Genomic DNA, 20745 nt, shown 5'->3' with positions numbered 1-20745 from the left:
GCTTTATGTTTTATATATATATACTGTATATATATATATATATATATATATATATATATATACAATTTTACGATTGCATGATTTTCTGCGATTAATCGCATTGTTATGCGCAAAATTCGATAATGATTATTTTAAAAGTACTGCTATATGAACAAAAGTGCAATAACATTTGGTTTGCAAACATTTTAAACAAATAAGGTGCTTTTTAACAGCAGTATTCCCTTTACACAGTAACAGTTAAAATATTTCTTGTAAATCTCAACTTAAACATTAATGTAATCCAATCAAATATAAAACCAAAGCTATTATAGTTCGTTCTACAAAAACAAGTCACCCTCAGAGTCCAGAGCCACGATCATAACATTATAACAGGCACCTTCCGAGCAACAGCAAGTTAACATTTATAAATATGTTTTCTTTTTTTTTCTGAACAGGTACCAGCAGAAACATTTTTCTTTTATCAGGGAGCTGCATTAACAGTCTATGTTCAGTAGCAATATTAGTGATATAGTTTTGTATGTACAGTATAAGCTTGTAAAATAATGACTATAGTTAAATATTTTAATGGAGTAAAAAGTGCAATATTTCCATCTGACATGTAGTGCAGTAGGAGTGCAAAGTACCATAAAATGCAAATACTCAAGTACAAGTACCTACAAACTGTAGTACAGGACTTGAGTAAATGCATTTAGTTAAAACCCACTGCTGTATGTCAGATACATACAATAATAAATAATAATATGTGTGATAATAAAACAAAATCACTACTAGTAGTAGACCTACAAATAGTAGTAGTTCTCTTAGTTGTGCACAGCAGTCAGAAATAGCCACATTTTGAAAGTAGGCAGAAAGCATTTTAGAGGCACGCGCAGGGCAGATAGGTGGAGCTCGTGCGCAGCTGGTGTCACTCATCGAGAGAGAGAGAGAGAGAGAGAGAGAGAGAGAGAGAGAGAGAGAGAGAGAGAGAGAGAGAGAGAGAGAGAGAGAGAGAGAGAGAGAGAGAGAGAGAGAGACCGAGACCGTCGGGTACAGACCAGAGGGTACCACAGGACACTATTGGCCGTGCTGCTGCTGGACCTCAACAACAAGCAACCGACATTCCCAAACTGCCTCGCGCACCTCCTCGACCCTTCCTCACCGTCGTGAATTTCACCTTCGGATACTCCGCTACTCGGACGTAAAGCGGCAAGTTCAGAGTCGAATACGACAAGGCGTATTTAGCATTATCGTGATTATGGGCTGTGTTTGTCTCCCGTGAACGCTCGGACCCTGTGAACCGGAGCGAACGGAGCAGCGCGAGGAACCTTTTTTTGTGTACTTTACGGGGAAAGCTACGTTCATTTACAACGTGCACGGATTGTTAAGGACAGACAGTACTGGTTGTGACATGAAGGAGTAGTCTGTCCACTAAATAGACGGTTCGCCCGGCTGGCTACAAGGATTAGCAAGCACACGAGAATTACATAATATCATTCTTGCTACTAAAAAAAGAAAACAGCGCACAAACTGCTAGCGGGTGCGACAGTGTACGACCGTAGAGACACGGGCTGTGGACGTTGAGGTCATTGTAAACTCTTGAGCACACAGTAGCCTAATGTTACCGTGTGTCGTGTGCCTTTTGAAATCTTTGTTGCTACAAAGTAACGAGGGCTGCCGCTCTAACTAGCACAACTCTTAAGTTAGTGGCACTTGTAGCATTTGCGCTGTAAGAAGAAAAAAAGACGATAAAGAAGACAGCAGCCGTTATCTAAACTTCCGGTCGTGCTAATACGACATAACGGACGGCAACGTTTGGCAGTAAACCGCCTGTGCTCCTCCCGAGGGCTGAGAGGTCACCGGGACCGGCCATCTCTTTTTCTCTCCTCCCCCTCCTCCTACTCCTCCCATCAGTCCGTTATGAAGATGTGAACTCTCCCCCCTCCCCTTCCTCTTTCTCTCTTCGCTGTCCGGGACGCTTTGATCTTTTTTCTTTCTTTCTTTCTCTCCCCCCTATTTGGTACAACGAGATCAAAGGGCGACTCCCGCCTATCGGGGGATGTACGAAAGCGTGGATGTTGTGGGTTTTAGCCCCAGCCCGAGCAGCCCCAATCCCGGCTCTTTTCTGAGCATGGACTACTACCACCGACCCCCGGGGCTCGGGCCGGAGAAGGGACTGCTGTCCGGTGTGGGAGGGCTCCAGCGTCCATTCGGAGTGTCCCTGATGAGCGGCAGACACTGGAGCGGATCCAGCCACTGTGAGTGCAAAACATCATTTTGGGACTCTTAACACAAAGTGACTGCAGGGTACACCGCAATTAGTCAGTGTGGATAAATTAATTTGTTGAAAAAATAACAAGAGGGTGGTGGTGCTTGTGCTTTGAAATGTATTGGCATGGGCTCACTGGTTCCAATTGGGACACATGCCAGCCCCCTTTCTTTCTACTTCCAGGTGCCCCACAGCCTCTTTTCGCTCCACTATTAACGTTAATGTTAGATGGGGAATAAACACACCCTACTATACTGTAGTAAGTAGTGTCATTCACTTTGACTTCACCAGCCTGCTGCTCTGCATGTTTCCTTATATACTCTTGATCGTTAGTGGTTCACAGCATTCAGGAGCTGGTTCCAGACTAGCTACATGTTTACATCAAATGGATATTTCTACATGGAAAAAATGTGATGTCCCATCTCCTCTCAGGTCATTAATGTAGCTGTATGTCTGGTGCTGTGCGTTATACCACTCAAGGGTTTGGTTTATGTTTTCAGTGGAGCAACTCGAGTGACCTCGGTAGGTCAAGCAGCTGGCCAGGCACTCATTTACCAAATCTAGCCTTAACCCCTCCTGACCTCAAGCTCAGTGCTTCTCGGCAGCAGAGAATGAACCTCTGAGTGTTTACAGCGACTACGCAGGCTTAAAATGCATAAAGGGGTTCGTAGCTGAAAGGTTTAGTCGATTCTTAAATTGGTAGATTGACGGAGAATTAATCTGCGACTGTTTTTTAGTTTGTTTCTTTGTCCTGTGTAATAGGGAACTGGTTGTCTTTGGGTTTGGGACTGTCGGCCGGGCAAAATTCAATCTTGAATCTTGGGCTTTGGCTAATTTTGATTGGTCATTGTGTTTCATGACCAAAACAATGAAGGAACTCATTGAGAAACAATAAATGGAGTAATCAATAATTAATATGGCAGTTAGTTACAACCCTAGAAGCATGTAGTATTACAGGTCTTATGTAAACTAATTTAATTAACCTGGAATTAGAGGGCATACTTTATCACAAGATAAATATTACTAATCAAAATTAAAAAGAAAATGTTATTTATGAACATTATTGTATGACTTTTGATAAATAAAACAACTTTGCACATTATGAGTTAATAATGGCACCGTCCGAATTGTTGTGAGAGTATCAATTTTAGTTTCGCCTTGTTAGTCTATGAGACAATTTATCTCATTGTTCCTGGGTTGGAAAGTCGGTCATTGTACACACTTGCCTTTCATATTTCACGTCAAAACTATTCATACCGGCAGCAATGCAAATTTGCGACAGTTGCAGCACCATCTCAATGAAAGGTAGATTCGTGTAAGATCCTATTGACCAAGAGCAGCGTGAGGCGGCCTGTCTGGGCGAAATTGTTGTATAGCCTAAACTACTGGAAGCAATTGTAGCAAAATTAGTGAATTTGAGTTCCCTCTGGTAAACAGTTAGGCCTTGTAAATGTCTAGAGCTTTTATTGTGAAAGGCATGAACGGAAGGGGGTCAAGTGCCAATCCCAGCATGCGTTGGCCGAGAGGCATGGTGCACCCTGGACCGGGTTGCCCGTGTATCAAAAGAATAACACATACACACACACAGGACCACCTTGCTGCAAGTTGACAGTGCCAGCCCCACCACCAGTGTTACATGCTGGAGACAGTCGGCCCCGGTGTGAGACAGTAACCCAAGGGTGAGGACGTGGTGATGTCACTGCAGGACATGGCCCTTGCGCAACAGAGTTGAAGTCATAAAAAGTGGACTCTGGTCAGCCGGTGGGAAAAGAAGAAGGAAAGAGAGACGTGTAGAAGCGAGAGAGGGGAGTGCTCGTAAATTCAAGCTGTAAAGACGAGGAGGATTGCCCCCAGTGTGTTTGTGTGTGTGTGTGTGTGTGTGTGTGTGTGTGTGTGGGGGGGGGGGGGGGGGGGTCTTTGTGCGTGACTGGAATGAAGAGTGCACCATACAGGTTCAAAGGTCAAAGGCCATACATAGACGCGGGCACGCACACACATTCAGCGCCTGCTCCGGTGACATGTAAGCAATGGCCTGGGGGATAGTGGTTCACTGTGTGCGTGTGTGTGTGTGAGTTTGGGTGTGATCCAGTGCAATGAGTCACCGACAATTGGGAAGTGACCTACATCTCTCCCTCTCTTTATTTCTCCTTCTATCTGCCTCTTTCTTTCCTGTGTCAGCTGCCCAGTCATCACTTCTCCGCACTGAATGACCTCTCTTTTCTGTCTGCTGGAGACACACACTCTCACTCACACTCACACACTCACACTCGCAGTTTGTCTGGGAATGTGAGGGTATACTGACCAAGTTTGACCTGAGTGTGAGTGCGTGAAAACGGGAGGAGGAGGGACGGTTGTGTGTCAGCGTTTGCGTCTAGGTGTCTTTATGTTGTGTGTGTGTGTGGGATCGTCAGATGACTGCTAAAAGAGCAGCAGTGGAAAGCTGCTTATTAATTCATTTGCTCTAGTCAGAGTCCTCTGGCATGGCACGTCCTCGTCTCTATTTGACTATGAAGGAATTTCTTCTCTCATGTCACATCTTCACAACTCCTATTATATTTATTAGAGATGGGATAAAGAAGAAAGAGAAACAACTATGGCTGCTATATTGGCACCGTGTAGAATTCCTAAAACTTCAACACAGCATCAGTACAACAGCACTGCACGGGCTGCCATTGTTGTTTGGGTGTGCATTTTCCTGTAGTGTGACTTGCATATGGTCGCACAATTATGGGGAATATCCAAGGTTGAAACTTTCCATGGTAATTAACAGGAATCTATTTATAATTTGTGGGAATTGAATAGAAAACAACAGGAATAAAATGGAAATATGGTGGGTTGTTTGTCCAGGCTGTATTTAGTGTGTTATGTCCATAGACTAGTAGACGTAATCGTTGTGACGTCACCCGTTGGTTTGTGGACTGCGGTTTTTGAAGCTTCGAGTTCGGCATTTTGGCGGTCGCCATCTTAGTTTTTTGCAACCAGTGAACGTAAGTGAGACGGTTGACACCGCTCTGGTAGCGACCTGTCAATCACAAGGTAGCCACGCCCTAAAAGCATACCCGGCTTTATGGTCTGTTTGACTCTAAATGGACCATAATGTACTAAATGAACATCATGCTGTATTGAAGAAGACTTGAAACTAGAGATTGAGACCATAAACTCATGTTTACAATGTTTACTGAGGTAATATTTCAATAGAGAAGTAGAGTCATTATCAATCTTTTATTATATAAACTATTGCAATAATGGATGTTGGGATTAAGTGATTTGGCCTTAACAGCGATTATGCAAGTCACTGTTTCATAACCATAAGGACTGAAGAAGCTAGATAGTGTAGGAGTAATGTAACAAAAATAGTTTTGGTGAGAAAGTTGAATAAATCCAGTTGTCTGAAGATGTTTCCACAGCAACATAAATAGATATTAGAGAGGGAAGTATGACCTGTTTAACTTCCCAACAATAGCTCTAAACAGTTTATAATACCTAATCAAAATTACTGATGCAAAGATTTTTTTATTCAATCTTTCATCATTTGAATTGTGGTTTTATGCAAATCACCACTATAGATGACTTAAAGTAAAAGGAAATAGTTGACGGTGATAATAAATATTATAGTTCATCGGCTGAAGGCCTATTAGAAATGGACTGAAGTGAGCGAGTGACAACGTTGTCTCATTAGATAAAAAAGATGCTGACAAAGTGCACAATTTACAGTTGGAAAAAAGCTAATAAATATATCGCAATGTATCGTATTCATAAAACAAGGAAGTACTCTTGTATCAATACTCAAGTATTTTAAAGTATTGTGATAATATTATATCGTGACTGAAGTATTGTGATAATATTATATCGTGACTGAAGTATTGTGATAATATCTTATCGTTACTGAAGTATCGTGACGATGTTGTATCGTGACTTAAATAATAGAAATAGATATAAGATTCAATGGCAGATTAATCCTTTACAGTGCCTTGCAAAAGTATTGACCCCCCCCTTGGCGTTTTTCTTTTTTTGTTGCCTTACAACCTGGAATTAAAATTGATTTTTTCGGGGTTTGTATCATTTGATTTACACAACATGCCTACCACTTTGAAGATGCAAAATATGTTTTATTGTGAAACAAACAAGAAATAAGACAAAAAAACAGAAAGCTTGAGCATGCATAACTATTCACCCCCCCAAAGTCAATACTTTGTAGAGCCACCTTTTGCAGCAATTACAGCTGCAAGTCTCTTGGGGTATGTATCTATAAGCTTGGCACATCTAGCCACTGGGAATTTGGCCCATTCTTCAAGGCAAAACTGCTCCAGCTCTTTCAAGTTGGATGGGTTCCGCTGGTGTACAGCAATCTTTAAGTCATACCACAGATTCTCAATTGGATTGAGGTCTGGGCTTTGACTAGGCCATTCCAGGACATTTAAATGTTTCCCCTTAAACCACTCAAGTGTTGCTTTAGCAGTATGCTTAGGGTCATTGTCCTGCTGGAAGGTGAACCTCCGTCCCAGTCTCAAATCTCTGGAAGACTGAAACAGGTTTCCCTCAAGAATTTCCCTGTATTTAGCGCCATCCATCATTCCTTCAATCCTGACAAGTTTCCCAGTCCCTGCCGATGAAAAACATCCCCACAGCATGATGCTGCCACCACCATGCTTCACTGTGGGGATGGTGTTCTCGGGGTGATGAGAGGTGTTGGGTTTGCGCCAGACATAGCGTTTTCCTTGATGGCCAAAAAGCTAAATTTTAGTCTCATCTGACCAGAGTACCTTCTTCCATATGTTTGGGGAGTCTCCCACATGCCTTTTGGCGAACACCTAACGTGTTTGCTTATTTTTTTCTTTAAGCAATGGCTTTTTTCTGGCCACTCTTCCGTAAAGCCCAGCTCTGTGTCTGTGGAGTGTACGGCTTAAAGTGGTCCTATGGACAGAAACTCCAATCTCCGCTGTGGAGCTTTGCAGCTCCTTCAGGGTTATCTTTGGTCTCTTTGTTGCCTCTCTGATTAATGCCCTCCTTGCCTGGTCCGTGAGTTTTGGTGGGCGGCCCTCTCTTGCCAGGTTTGTTGTGGTGCCATATTATTTCCATTTTTTAATAATGGCTTTAATGGTGCTCCGTGGGATGTTCAAAGTTTTGGATATTTTTTTATAACCCAACCCTGATCTGTACTTCTCCACAACTTTGTCCCTGACCTGTTTGGAGAGCTCCTTGGTCTTCATGGTGCCGCTTGCTTGGTGGTGCCCCTTGCTTAGTGGTGTTGTAGACTCTGGGGCCTTTCAGAACAGGTGTATATATATACTGAGATCATGTGACACTTAGATTGGTGAATACATATGCACGCACCACTTTTCTGTTATTTATTTTTTAGAAGTTTTTGAAACAAGTTATTTTTTTCATTTCACTTCACCAATTTGGACTATTTTGTGTATGTCCATTACATGAAATCCAAATAAAAATCAATTTTAATTCCAAGGTGTAAGGCAACAAAATAGGAAAAACGCCAAGGGGGGTCAATACTTTTGCAAGGCACTGTAGTTAATAAATGATGGCCTAAATAATAGCCACGCTCATCAAACTTTAATTAAAGTCCATGCACTTATTAAGTTAGTTGGAAGAAAGTAATTAGCAGTGATAACAGATGTCAGTGAGACTTAACAGCATCTACAATAATATGTTTGAGAACACCTTGTTAACTGTCCGAGAGGCAGAAGCCAGTGTCGTGATCCGAGGCCGCCTCTAAGCTGAGAGAGCATGCTCTCTATTCAGGAACTGTCCGCTGTTGCAAAGCCAGGACCGCCCGGGGAGACCATTAAACACTAGTTCACATCAGATTTGGAAAAACGGCTTACCCCAGCGCTGGCTAACATGTAACGTTGTGATCTGACCTGAGGACACAGATCGGCAGCTCCGCCCCGGAGCAGGGACGGCCCAGTCTTTGAAAAGGTTTTAACAGTGCTTTATTTGTAGCCCCGGGCCAGAGTAAACCCCAAGCTTAGTGTTAATGTCTCAAAACAATCTGTTGTTAAAATTGACAGTCACTCGTCTTGACTTTCCCTTGACAAATGTAAGGCAGTTGCAGGTGTCCCCGTGATCGTGCGCAGCATTCGGTTTCAACTGCATTTTGTTTTGCATTCCTGCGTCGCACAATGACAAACATCTGACCTTGCCTTTCACATTGGGGAGGCGTAGAGAGGAGATCCAGGTCGTGATAACAGAAGTGGAGGAGGCGGCCACTGATTCAAGACTGATAACGCCCAGCGACACGGGCCACCACAGGGACAAACCAAAAGACATATCTATTCAAGTCATCGTTTAAACATTTTGCCTCAGAATCAAGATCTACCCTACCTACATCGGGGTAACTAGTGATGACATACGACACACAAAGATTCTGGAGTTTATTCACCGATGACATTAATTCATTTATTAAAGCTTCGATTTTGAGTGAGTCACAAAGACGAGTCACCAATATTCCTCTCCGTTAAAGGGACAGTCTGGTTGTTCTGAAGCGGGGGTTGTATGAGGTAGTTATCCACAGTCAGTGTATCGCCTACATTAGATAAGAGACAGGAGTACCAGCACAGGAGCAAAGCAATGTACTGCTGGGGGGGGGACAATCCTATAAACACACCTAAAAATCTACATCAGTTTTAAGTGTACGCTATAATTAGAATATTTCACAGTAAGAGAAGAGGAGAGCATACTCACTTTCATTACAGTTCCCCGTCAGAAAAGGACAGTCTGAAGGCAAAGATAAAGCGGTGAACATGTTCTAAATGTAGCGTACACATTTATTTTAGCTGTCACCAGCAGTACATTGGTACTCCTGTCTGTTTCTCCATACTGGGGGTGTACCGACCGCCATCTACTGTATCTCATACAAACCCACTCTTTAAAATACCTCATCCCTCATATCAAAACACAAGAAAAAAGTCTTTCTCTGAACCAAAACCTACGGCTAAAAGCTGTACATGCTGTTTGAATAAGCTGGCGACTACGTCCCGCACGCACAACGCGGGAGCGAGAGGCAATAGGAAGAGATTTTAAAAAGCGCACAGATGAAAACAAGAGTGAGGGATGCTTGGAAATAGGAGGCAAAGAGCAGAGAGAAGTTTAAAGGAGGTCAGACAGCGCTGACGGGGGAACTGTTGGCTAGCATGTCAGTGAGAGGAGAGCCAAGACAAATAGAGGAGAGAGGGGAAGATGGAGGGATTGTATGGAGATGGAGGAGGAGGAGGAGGAGGAGGAGGAGGAGGAGGAGGAGGGTCGCCTGTCTTTATTTCTCTGTGAGTCTCTCTCTCTGCTCTATGTAAACAGAGCAGGCCAGTGGAGGGGATTTGAATCTCCTCCATAGTGGAATGTCTGGTATGGCTACTAAAGCAGGGGGAGGGGAGGTGTGTGTGTGTGTGTGTGTGTGTGTGTGTGTGTGTGTGTGTGTGTGTGTGTGTGTGTGTGTGTGTGTGTGTGTGTGTGTGTGTGTGTGTGTGTGTGTGTGTGTGTGTGTGTGTGTGGGAGTTGTGGTATCTTAATCTGAAGGGTCACCTTAAAATGGGTCGCGGTCCGTCTTTGCCTTGTCTCTTAACAAAGATAACAAACACTTTGACCAGATGAGCCCGCACACAGAATTAGCAGCGGGATGTTATGGTTTACTCACCACACAGCTGCTGGTGTGCAGCCCACTTGAACCAGGGTTACTATTGTGAATTAAAAACTGAAACCAAAAGGAAAAATAATAAAATAAGCAGTGAAAATGTATTAAAACTCAACAATATAAACTTCATTACAATCGTCATAAACATAAACCCATTCTCAGTGGGTTAGGGAGCAACGTTGGGTTCATTGATCTCACTAAAGGACACTTTGACATGCGGACAAGAGGAGCCAGGGATTGAACTGTTAACCTCGTGATTAAAGGCAAGGCCAGTTTATTTATTTAGTCCATTTCAGCAACAAGGCAACTCAAAGCGCTTCACATAAAACCCGAAAAGACAGAGTGCAAAAGAAACACATTCAGGTGAATACAATTCAAAAAAATATATAAACAAGCTAAAATAGATTAAGTGTAAATTGTGCAGTGCAAAAAGGGATTTAATAAAAGGCACGGGCAAACAGAAAAAAGAACAACCCACTGAGACACAGCCGCCCTGAAACAAACTGAAACTACTGAAAACATTCAAACTAAACCTTTCTGAAAAGCTGAAGTTAACTTTACATGAGCAAAGTGACTAAAACTGAGCTAAAATGAAATCAAAGAGTCAAAACTAAACTGAAATTGAAAAGTTAATTGAAAATGACCGCCATGACCTTGTCTTGACCTGACATGAGTAGCAGTAGGATTTACCGAACACAAATAATTTCATTTAAAAAGGTTTAATCCCACCGCTGTAGTTAATTTGACTGTGTCAATGGCAACACATTCCCTCACCAGACCCACTCGGCCGGAACCTTGAGTCCCACCTCACAGAAGCAGTACGTGATTAAGAGATTAGAGTTGGGATTGGATTAGAGTTTGATGATACAACATGGTATTGAGTACAAACAACATATTCAATACAGTAATGATTTAAAAAAAGCAAAAGTGAAGCGCAACATAAATGATTTCAACAAAGATGAAGCATTCTTTAAAAAGTCTTGTCTTGCATACGTTTGACTCATCCAGCTGTGTATCAGATGCAAACATAGACAGCAGTGCTTCAGGCCTCTCTGAGATCTTTCCCCAGGGACGGGGAACATTTTGAAGAACTCATTGTGTTTCCACCACCAGGACCAGGGTCTAATAACGTTCTGGGGACGTTTCACACCCCCAAAAGGGCGCTGGATCGAGGGTTATTACTTTTTGAATTTGTGGTGCCATTTGTAATGTCTGCATGAAGACATTGTGGATTGCAGTACATATTTTGGGTGGTCCTAAGAATTGTATACAATACAAGTACTTTTTTTATTTTTCACTCTGCTTGCAACATTTAAAACAAATATGATAACTTCCAAAGAAGGTTGTCATTACGAAGGTTACAGACAAACTGAACATAGAAATCAAACATGTACATGCTTCGGAGCTCATTATGCCACCTTCTGTGTACATCAATGTTTCCATTTCTGTTCAACAGCTCATTTGATTTTGTCACATTTTTGTGAGACAGAGACACAGCAGGCACTAGGCATATGTTGTCATATTTGATGACGTCATCACCCTAACAAAATGGGGAAAATATAGTTTTGTGTTAAGTATTCTATAAATGCAAACAGTAAAAATGCCAATGAATATGGATTGAAGCAGAATATTTACCAGATAAAAACATGTTGTGAATTTTGGAAACGATTACATTCTCTATTTTATCTAAAGTTTGACGTTTGGATTTTGGACTGAGACAATACCAGAGACGAGGAGTTTTAAACTATTCATTACATCATTGTAGCTTGCTATATACCATACAGACATGAAAACTAACTCTCAGCAAGAAAGGCAAGTTAACCTGTCCCCCAAAATGTCAAAGTATCCCTTTTAATATTCACTTCCAATAAATAAATGCAATATTTAAATATTCCCAATCTAATACAAACCAGAGAGATGTTGATGTCTGAACACAATGTTTCCCTCCCCCCCGTCTCCTCCCGCAGCCATAGAGACTGAGAGCACGAGTTCGGGAGAGGACCTCCTCGTCCCCAGCCCGGCCTCGCCTCCACCTCCGCCCCGCATCTACAAGCCCTGCTTTGTTTGCCAGGACAAGTCCTCAGGATACCACTATGGAGTCAGTGCCTGCGAGGGTTGCAAGGTAAGCAGCCAAACACATGAGTGGGCTAAACTTACACTGACACAACACACACTGCAACACTCACTCTGGGTAACGGCTAACAACTATTTTGACATCTGACTTGCTTTGATTAATCAATTATTGATTGGACAAAAGTATTTCATTTTATTCAAAATTCAAAACTTATCCTTCGCCTTCTTGTAAAATGCTCCTTTACTATAATAAAGACATGCAGCCATGCACTGAGAAAAACAGGAAGTATGTGACTAATATGAATTTGATCAGATATCGCTCAAGTTTCTGTTGTGAAGAAATAAAGGATTCTTTTTAGACCGTCTCTGACTGACGTCATGAAATATTCCAAAACCTCCATAACGTTAGGTTTACACTCCAGTGTAACCTGACCTACTTTCAGCTAGTTAGCGTTAGCTTCATCTGCCATCTTTTGGGTTCATTTTGCCAGACAATTCAAGGCACATGTCAAACTGGAGCAACAAAATATTTGTCTTTTTGCCATTGACTACTGTACATATTTTTTGGGGACACCTGATGGGGCAGTGTTAGCCTGTCCGTAGGTATATTTTAAACCGGACTTCATCTTGACAAATGTTACGATGAGGGTGACTACATTGCTTCGTGACACACTTTTAGGAAAAAGTCACAGACTGCGGGAATGTTTTACTGAAACAAAGTGGCGTGCGATTAGAAAACAGCCACCACGTGTACATTTTACCCGTTGGCGGTTTCGTTGTCAGTTCGCCATTTTTTCACTCCGGAAATAAAGCGGACGGCATCACTTCCTGTTATTCATCGCGAGAGCTACACAAGGCCGACTCGCTGCCCCCCCCCCCACACCATTTGTAGACGTTGCCACAACGTGCGCCGTGCTAGTTGTGAAACACGTGTCGGCCGCACCTAGAAAAAGCTGAATGAAAAATAGTTACGTGAGACTACTGAGTATTTGCATAATGTGTAAGCGGAGAGGTTGTGACCTTTGCGCCTCCCTTGGGATCTGTAAGCCTCTTTGCCTCATCTAATCCCACACGCACACTTACACAAATAATCTGTGGATGCAATTAGTATCTGCTTTGATATCTGTGTGGGCTTTTGTGCGCTTGTGGTCATGTCCTTTTATAACACGCACTGACCTGCTTACCAGCTGCCCGGCAATATTAAAATGTGTTTGCAGCAGTGATCATGAAAAGTGACAGTTTTGGTTCTGACGCCAAGGTCGCTCCTGTTTTTATTGCACCTCCAAATGTTCTGTCCTTCCCCTGCCGGTCATTGCCTCCATTGTTTTATTCTTCTCTCCATGTCAGGGTTTCTTTCGGAGGAGCATCCAGAAGAACATGGTGTACACGTGTCACCGAGACAAAGTGTGTGTCATAAACAAGGTGACGAGGAACCGGTGTCAGTCCTGTCGGCTGCAGAAATGCCTCGAAGTCGGCATGTCCAAGGAGTGTGAGTACAGTGATGTGGATGCGGTGCCATATTTTATTTTTTTTGCCAAATCAAAAATACACATTTTTCACCTGTAGTGCTATTTATCAATCTAGATTGCTTTTCTGTGAGGTATCTCTGGCCGTAGAGCTTTCCAATATAATGGGATTATATGGCTCAATGCAAAATAAAAAAAAAAAAAAAAAACATTTGAAAAGCTCAACAGCCATGCGCAACAAGGTCTGTGGATTACCTGGAGTATCCGGGTCATGATTATTTAACACATCTCTACGCCTCTATGCCTCCAAAACTCTGCAACTCGCACCAAAACAAGGTCGATCGATAAATAGCACTACAGGCAGGAGATAATATATTTAGGATTTCAGGGATGAACTGTCCCTTTAATTTTTGTTGTCATGCACTAATAAAGCAGAACCGAGTGCACTAAGTGACTTCAAGCAGGCAGCACAGTGTTTAAACCTTGATATTTGTCTCCCTCTGGAGGCCTTTGTCAGCTGATAAATGCCCCACAAAACCACCAGCAGTAACTCATAACAACCAGCGTCTTGCATCACTATACATCATCTGTGTTTTTGAATCTTAAAGGAGTAATCCAGAGATGTACTGTCAGGCTTCTATGTATACTTTGTGTATTATTATTCCATACACTTGCAGGATTACAAAAAAGAATGGGCAATTGATGCACAATATATTAAATCGCTCCAAGCTCCAAAAATTCTTCTTTTCTCATAAAGTAATCTCTTTTCATTCGACCCTCACTGCCTAGGATTTACAAGAAGCTAAAGGCTGGTGAGAAGCATAAATAAACACGACAGAAGAGCTTCCAAAGAGCCGCGTCACTCTATTTGTTTCCATTTAGTGCATTTTCTGCTTTAACTTCCGAGCTAAATCTTCGATCTTTCTCCACTCCCACCGTCCAGTGGTGCGAAACGACAGGATGAAGAAGAAGAAGGAGGAGAAGCGGCAGGGAGAGACGGAGATCTACGTCCTGTCGGCAGACACGGAGCAGATGATTGAAGGAGTCCGCCGGGCCCACCAGGACACCTTTCCCTCCCTGGGTCAGCTGGGAAAGTACACCACGGTACACACAGCAACACGCTTACTTTAATAAAGAAATGCAGAAAGATCGTCTTAAAGTTACTGTGAGGAACTTTTAACTGGTTATGAAACAGTCTCAATGTAATACTGATTTACTGAGTAAACTAGACCATCAGCGAGGAGATTGACTATTTCTACATAGTTATCCACAATGCTTGTTATCGGTGCCACCTGGGCAGATTCCACGCAAAATCTGACGAAATCATGCGTGTTCACCAGAAACGTCCTCAGCTCAGATTCCATAGACCAGCCCACCGCCGACAGACTCAGATCTGGCTTCGCTGTCACACGCCTGCTGCAATAAAATGAGAGGTTTAGAAAGGGACTCTGGTGCTCAGAGACACTACCGCTTTAATCAGCAGGGACCGTGGAAAATCAACACAAAATGAAAGTTCCTCGTAGTAACTTTAATAACTCTCACTACAAAACCTATAATGCTGGTTTTCTTACTGTTTGTGTCTCTCTGCCTTCTATCCCCTACCTGACCCTGAACCTGCAGAGCAACAGCTCGGAGCACCGTGTCGCTCTGGATGTCAGCCTCTGGGACAAGTTCAGCGAGTTGTCCACCAAGTGCATCATCAAGACGGTGGAGTTCGCCAAGCAGCTCCCCGGTTTCACCACGCTAACCATCGCCGACCAGATCACCCTGCTCAAATCCGCCTGCCTCGACATACTGGTGAGTTCTCTTTGTCACACAGAACGATACCGAAGCGAAGAGAAATGTACAGCTACAGCGGGAATTTATCTCATGTTTCAGATTCTGAGGATCTGCACCCGCTACACCCCAGACAAGGACACCATGACCTTCTCCGACGGTCTGACCCTGAACCGCACACAGATGCACAACGCCGGGTTCGGACCTCTCACCGACCTGGTGTTCTCTTTCGCCAACCAGCTGCTGCCGCTGGAGATGGACGACGCAGAGACGGGGTTGCTTAGCGCCATCTGCCTGCTCTGTGGAGGTACTGCACCTGGTGTTTCTGAGGAATATGAAATAAAATAAGGAATGATAGAAAATCGTGAGGGAATGCAGAGTTGCTTTGGTGTTTAGTGCTGTGGTGGGAAAATAAACGTGTAAGGACAGGAATTATTTTGTCTAATAGAGATGATATCTGTACATATTCATGTTCTTTGTATGTGTGTGTGTGTGTGTGCAGACCGTCAGGATCTGGAAGAGTCAGACAAGGTGGATGTTCTTCAGGAGCCGATGCTTGAAGCATTGAAGGTTTGAAACCATACTCATTATTATTATTATTATTATTATTATTATTATTATTATTATTAGAGACGCAACGACCAATCAGCCGCATTGTTTGGTTTTCAGTCTCCACAGTTACACAGACACACACACACACACACACACACACACACACACACACGTCATCAGTGTGAAAAGTTCTTCACAATTCGCTACAACTGCCAAGTCCAAAATAGGCCGTGGAGGAACAGCCTTAAAACATCTGGAACAGCTAACTTATTATACCGTTTATACATAGGTATTATACTTCTTATAATATATATTATTACACTTATTATATTGTTATTCATTCCCATCAGGCTGCTCACAGTAATCACAGTGAACGGCTCGTCTGCTGACAGCACAAAGTCTCTCCCTAACACAGTCCGGCTTATAACGGAGCACTGCTAACGGAGGTCGCGTTGACTTGCATTGACTTGCATTGAGATGCGCTCAAACTCGATTCACTAAATATTCGTATTGGGCGTAAGAAAAAGTAGAACTGTATCATGATGTGTTCAAATGTAATCTTGTAAAATGTAGTTTTTGGGCGAGAAACTTTAATAAATCCAGTTGTTTAAAGGATGAGGCAATAAATAAAAGATACTAGAGAGGGAACTATAAACTGTTTAACTTCCTAACGCTGGCTCTAAGCAGCTTATAATATATTTATTAAAGCTAGTTTTAAATAAAAATACAATTACTTATCATTTACTAATAACTTGAGCTGTGTTTTTATGAAAATAATTACTCTAGATGACAATAAAAAAAATATTTACACTGACTCAGGATGTTTGTGACAATGTTAAAAAAAAGTCTGTCTGAAAAATGATATCTGTTAGAAAAAAAGAAGTTCCTTATTGTCAAAAGACACTCTACACGTTCTGACTTTCCCAACCAGTCTGTGGCCTGTTTGTTCTTACTTTAGGTGTGTATCTTTGTTTTAGTTTCATAGTACAGGGCTTAACAGGGATTAGTAATACAGATCCCTGTAGTTTTAAAGCAAACGCAACAGGCGGGTATATGTGTGATTGGGTCTAAATAAACTACAGTGTGTGTGTGTGTGTGTTCATAGTATTAAAATAACACAAATGTCACCTGGGGCAACAGTGTGGCTCACTGATGTGTTTGTATTGGTGTTTGGACAGCCATGGAGCTCCAAGGCGTAGAAGAAACAGATCAGCGTTTGGATTAACACACAATTTATTGTTGGTTTTGTTCTTTTCATTGGATTAGTTGGCATTAAAAGAGATCACCAGATTTAACCTTTCAAAGGATGAATTTAAGGATTTAAGATCATTATCACCATATGGAGCAGAATTAAATAAGAATACAACAGATACATATGTATTTGTTTTTCCACTGTATTTATTCAGCAGTGTCGTGGCAGGCATGACAATACTGTGAGTGAGACATTCAGCAACAGTCAAAAGTCTGATCCTCCAGTAAAACACACATCATTTATTATCAATAGAAATATTTCAATTAGTCTAAAACAACAATATATTAATCCACCAAACAATGTAGAAAGTTGTCCAAATGATGAAAATGAATGTTTCAATTCTTACACTCAAGCATCAGTGGTTAACGGTATGATAAAATAGCTGCTTTACCAAGTATATATATTTATTTATATTCATACATACTAACAAATACTTTTCCTTCGTGTGTCGGCACAGCTCTACGTGAGGAGGAGGAGGCCCGAGAAACCCTGCATGTTCCCCAAGATACTGATGAAGATTACTGACCTCAGGAGCATCAGTGTGAAGGGTGAGACACACACACACACACACACAAATGACTTGGGCGGAGCGACAGGCACTGGTAACGTGGTTAGACAGTCCGCTGCCTACATTGTGACATATTTCCGTAACAGCAACTTTTAGGTAGCAAACAAACAGCAACCTTTCAGCCGGGAGGGAAATGATGCTGTTTGTTTCACGTGTGAAACGAGAAATCAACGTTGATTTATTTATTTGTCACGTAACTTGTGTAATGTAGTAACACCACTTCCATGGTAACCCAAACAGCAATCTTTTCCCAAACAGAACTAAGTAGTTTTGCTGCCTAAAACTATTGTTTCCTAACCCCTAACTCAGTATTTCACAATCGTTTCCTAAACCCAACGTAGTATTTCACGATCGTTTCCTAAACCTAACTAAGTATTTTACAATCTTTTCTGGAACCTAAGTAGTTTTGTTGCCTAAACCTAACTGAGTTTCCTGTGAAGACAGAAGTTTATTTTGAATAGACAGTATACATTAACGAGCGGACATTGACACGTGTTGCCAGACTTTCTTAGGAAAAGGAGAAACGAGGAGGAGCTTTTCGTAAGACATCATATAAACCGTCGTATGAGGATACGTTGCACCACACCAGGTTCCCCACATGACGACTTGTTCTCTCATCCTGAACTTTTCTCCCACAGGAGCGGAGCGAGTGATCACGCTGAAAATGGAAATACCCGGCTCCATGCCTCCTCTCATCCAGGAAATGCTGGAGAACTCTGAGGGACTGGAGGGAGGGAAAGGAGGAGGAGGAGGAGGAGGAGGAGGAGGAGGAGGAGGAGGAGGAGGAGGAGGAGGAGGAGGAGGAGGAGGAGGAAAGGGTTGCGGAGGAGGCAAAGAAGAGAACGAAACGGAGGCCGGAAGCCGCCATCCTAGTCCTTCGCCTGAATCGGTTTCCTCCCCACGCCGGAGCCCCGCGCCCCGCTCCCCCTCTTCCCCCTTCCCCTTGAGGTTGAATGAAAGCTGTTAAACTCTGCTGAGAGGACCGGATTTCTTTTCAGACACCATGGTTTTATACATTAAATGCAGAAAAAAAGACAGCATTTCCAAATGCCTAAAAGGTTAACTATACGCCCACCGTGTGAACCTAAAGGAAGAATTGCCGAGAGACTGAAATGTAGACGGACTGATGATGAGGGTTCCCTCTTAAATCACGCATTCACTCCCTCATGAAAAGTCATGTATAGTTTGCAGAATCACTGTGTTATATATTGTATATACAAAAAAAGAGGACTGAAAGAAATTATCGGAGGGAGGCGGACTTATACAAGAAGTTATTTTCCTAAATGTACATGTGTATATACTGTATTTCCCCAATACAACTGTAAAGAGTTCTTCCTTCATCCTCTTCACCCCCCCACCCCAAACTTCAGCTTTTGATGCCCTCACAGACACATCAGGGAATAATAGTAACCCTTGACGTAATTGTCCTCCACTGGAATTAGAAATATCAACATTTATCAAAGACTTTTTACAGCTCGAGACAAATGCGTTACTTGGCATCGTCATCTGTAAGTAAAGACGTGTTTAGTTTGTCTTCAGATGAGCAACTCCAGTGACTTCACTGTGAAACATCAGGCATTTAGATTTTAAAATAATGCAATGAATGCTCAGCGGCGGGCAACCTGTGATAGTGGGAGTACTAACGGCAATCTCAGGAGTTTACCCGTCGGTTAACGAACCCCCCGCCGTGGGCCAGAGCTGCTGAGCTCAGCAGGATTACAGGTGAATTAAGGTAACATGGAAAATCTCCTGATCAGCGACGACAGCTGCTGCCTACACATGTACACGCTGTGTTTTTGGTTTTTCGTAGTCCACACTGTCGTAGTCTGCTCACACAGTGCGATTGTCTCACCACAACATCCATCACTCCACCACTCTCGTCGGGTACTAATCTCCGTTTTCAGTGTTGTCCTCTTTGATGTACAGTGCAGTAAAAAGTCATTGGAAAGTATGAAAAACACAGGGAGTTCAATAAAAAGTGGGTTTTCTTCTTCTGTCGTGAAGAAAGGAATAACTGTGTTCACTGTGAAATACCATGTGGTTTTTTGATACTCTCATTATCAGGTTGAAATGGCCAGAACATTTACACACACGAGCAGCAGAAATGAGCAATCCTTTGGATATGGGTTGCAAACATTTGCCTGTTTACACATCCAGCACACAGAAAGCAACATTAGCATTCACTTGAGGTGGTTTTGGTGGCTAATCTAATCTAATGAATATATATGTCTAATCACGCCCCTTTTTAGCTCCTGTGGAAAACATCTGACTCTACATACTGACCTATGTTTACCAGCTAGTTGCTAACATTAGCTGTCTGCCATTTTTTGTTAGACAGGTAGTATACAGGCAGACTCCAAAAAAATCTTCTCCTACAACGAAACTGCATTGAAAATTACGTCTCGAGGGAAACGTATATTGTTGCGGATTATAATATTGTTTTCCGACGTATCACTAATACATTTCTAATAAAAGTCTGCGGAAGTGAGGGCAAACAAACCTTCACCCAGGAGTCCACTGTTCGTGTCGAGTGTGAAACCGTAAGTTAACATTCACTTATCTTTGTTCTTAATAACATAACGTAGGTTTGTTTGTTTTTTTACTAAACCTCACCAAGTAGTTTTGTTACGTGTTTGATTGGTTTTGTTTAGATTTCTTATTCATTTTAAGCCAAATTATTAGTTTTTTTCCTTAAAGAAATATGTTCTACATAACACTATTTGCTTTAGTTTTACAAAATGAGCAGGGATATACAGCACATCATTTCCAGCTGCCTGCATAGGAAATACAGTCGCAACTTGAGATACAAGTTTAAAATCGTTCATTTATCGAGCAGTGGACGATCAAATTTGAGCCTTCAGAACCGCATCATTGCCAGATTTTAGAAACATCTCCTCTCAACCTCTCTGGGTATCAAGTATCACTACAATGTTTAACCACGACTAGCTCCAACTCCACTAAACAAGCCTGAAAATGAAGAAAACCTGAAACCACTGCATGTCATCCATAGATATATACTGTACATACATATATGTATGTGTATATATATATATGTTTTATTAATTATTTTGTACTTTTGCAAAAAAATAAGTAATTTATTTAAAGAAAGATGATAGTAAACCCCAAATCAGCTAAGAAAACAATGGGATGTGATTAGCAGTACAATCAGTG

At 42.1% G+C, this 20745-nt stretch overlaps 1 protein-coding gene across 1 annotated transcript; it reads left to right on the top strand.

Moving 5' to 3' along the window:
* Window positions 1-1031: 1031 nt before the first annotated feature.
* On the top strand, window positions 1032-18541 carry LOC306709192 (retinoic acid receptor alpha-A-like; the record flags this gene model as incomplete). The annotated part of the gene is made up of 9 exons (XM_079177255.1): window positions 1032-2234; window positions 11855-12009; window positions 13308-13449; window positions 14370-14530; window positions 15047-15223; window positions 15305-15509; window positions 15705-15772; window positions 17464-17554; window positions 18213-18541. The coding sequence occupies exons 1-9, from the start codon at window positions 2036-2038 to the stop codon at window positions 18539-18541; spliced, it is 1527 nt and encodes a 508-aa protein (XP_079033381.1). The 5' UTR covers window positions 1032-2035.
* Between the last annotated feature and the right edge of the window lie 2204 nt (window positions 18542-20745).

This window comes from Pholis gunnellus (genome assembly GCF_910591455.1).
Source record: "Pholis gunnellus genome assembly, chromosome: 17".
Lineage (NCBI taxonomy): Eukaryota > Metazoa > Chordata > Actinopteri > Perciformes > Pholidae > Pholis > Pholis gunnellus.
This window is presented reverse-complemented; position numbering and strand designations above follow the sequence as displayed.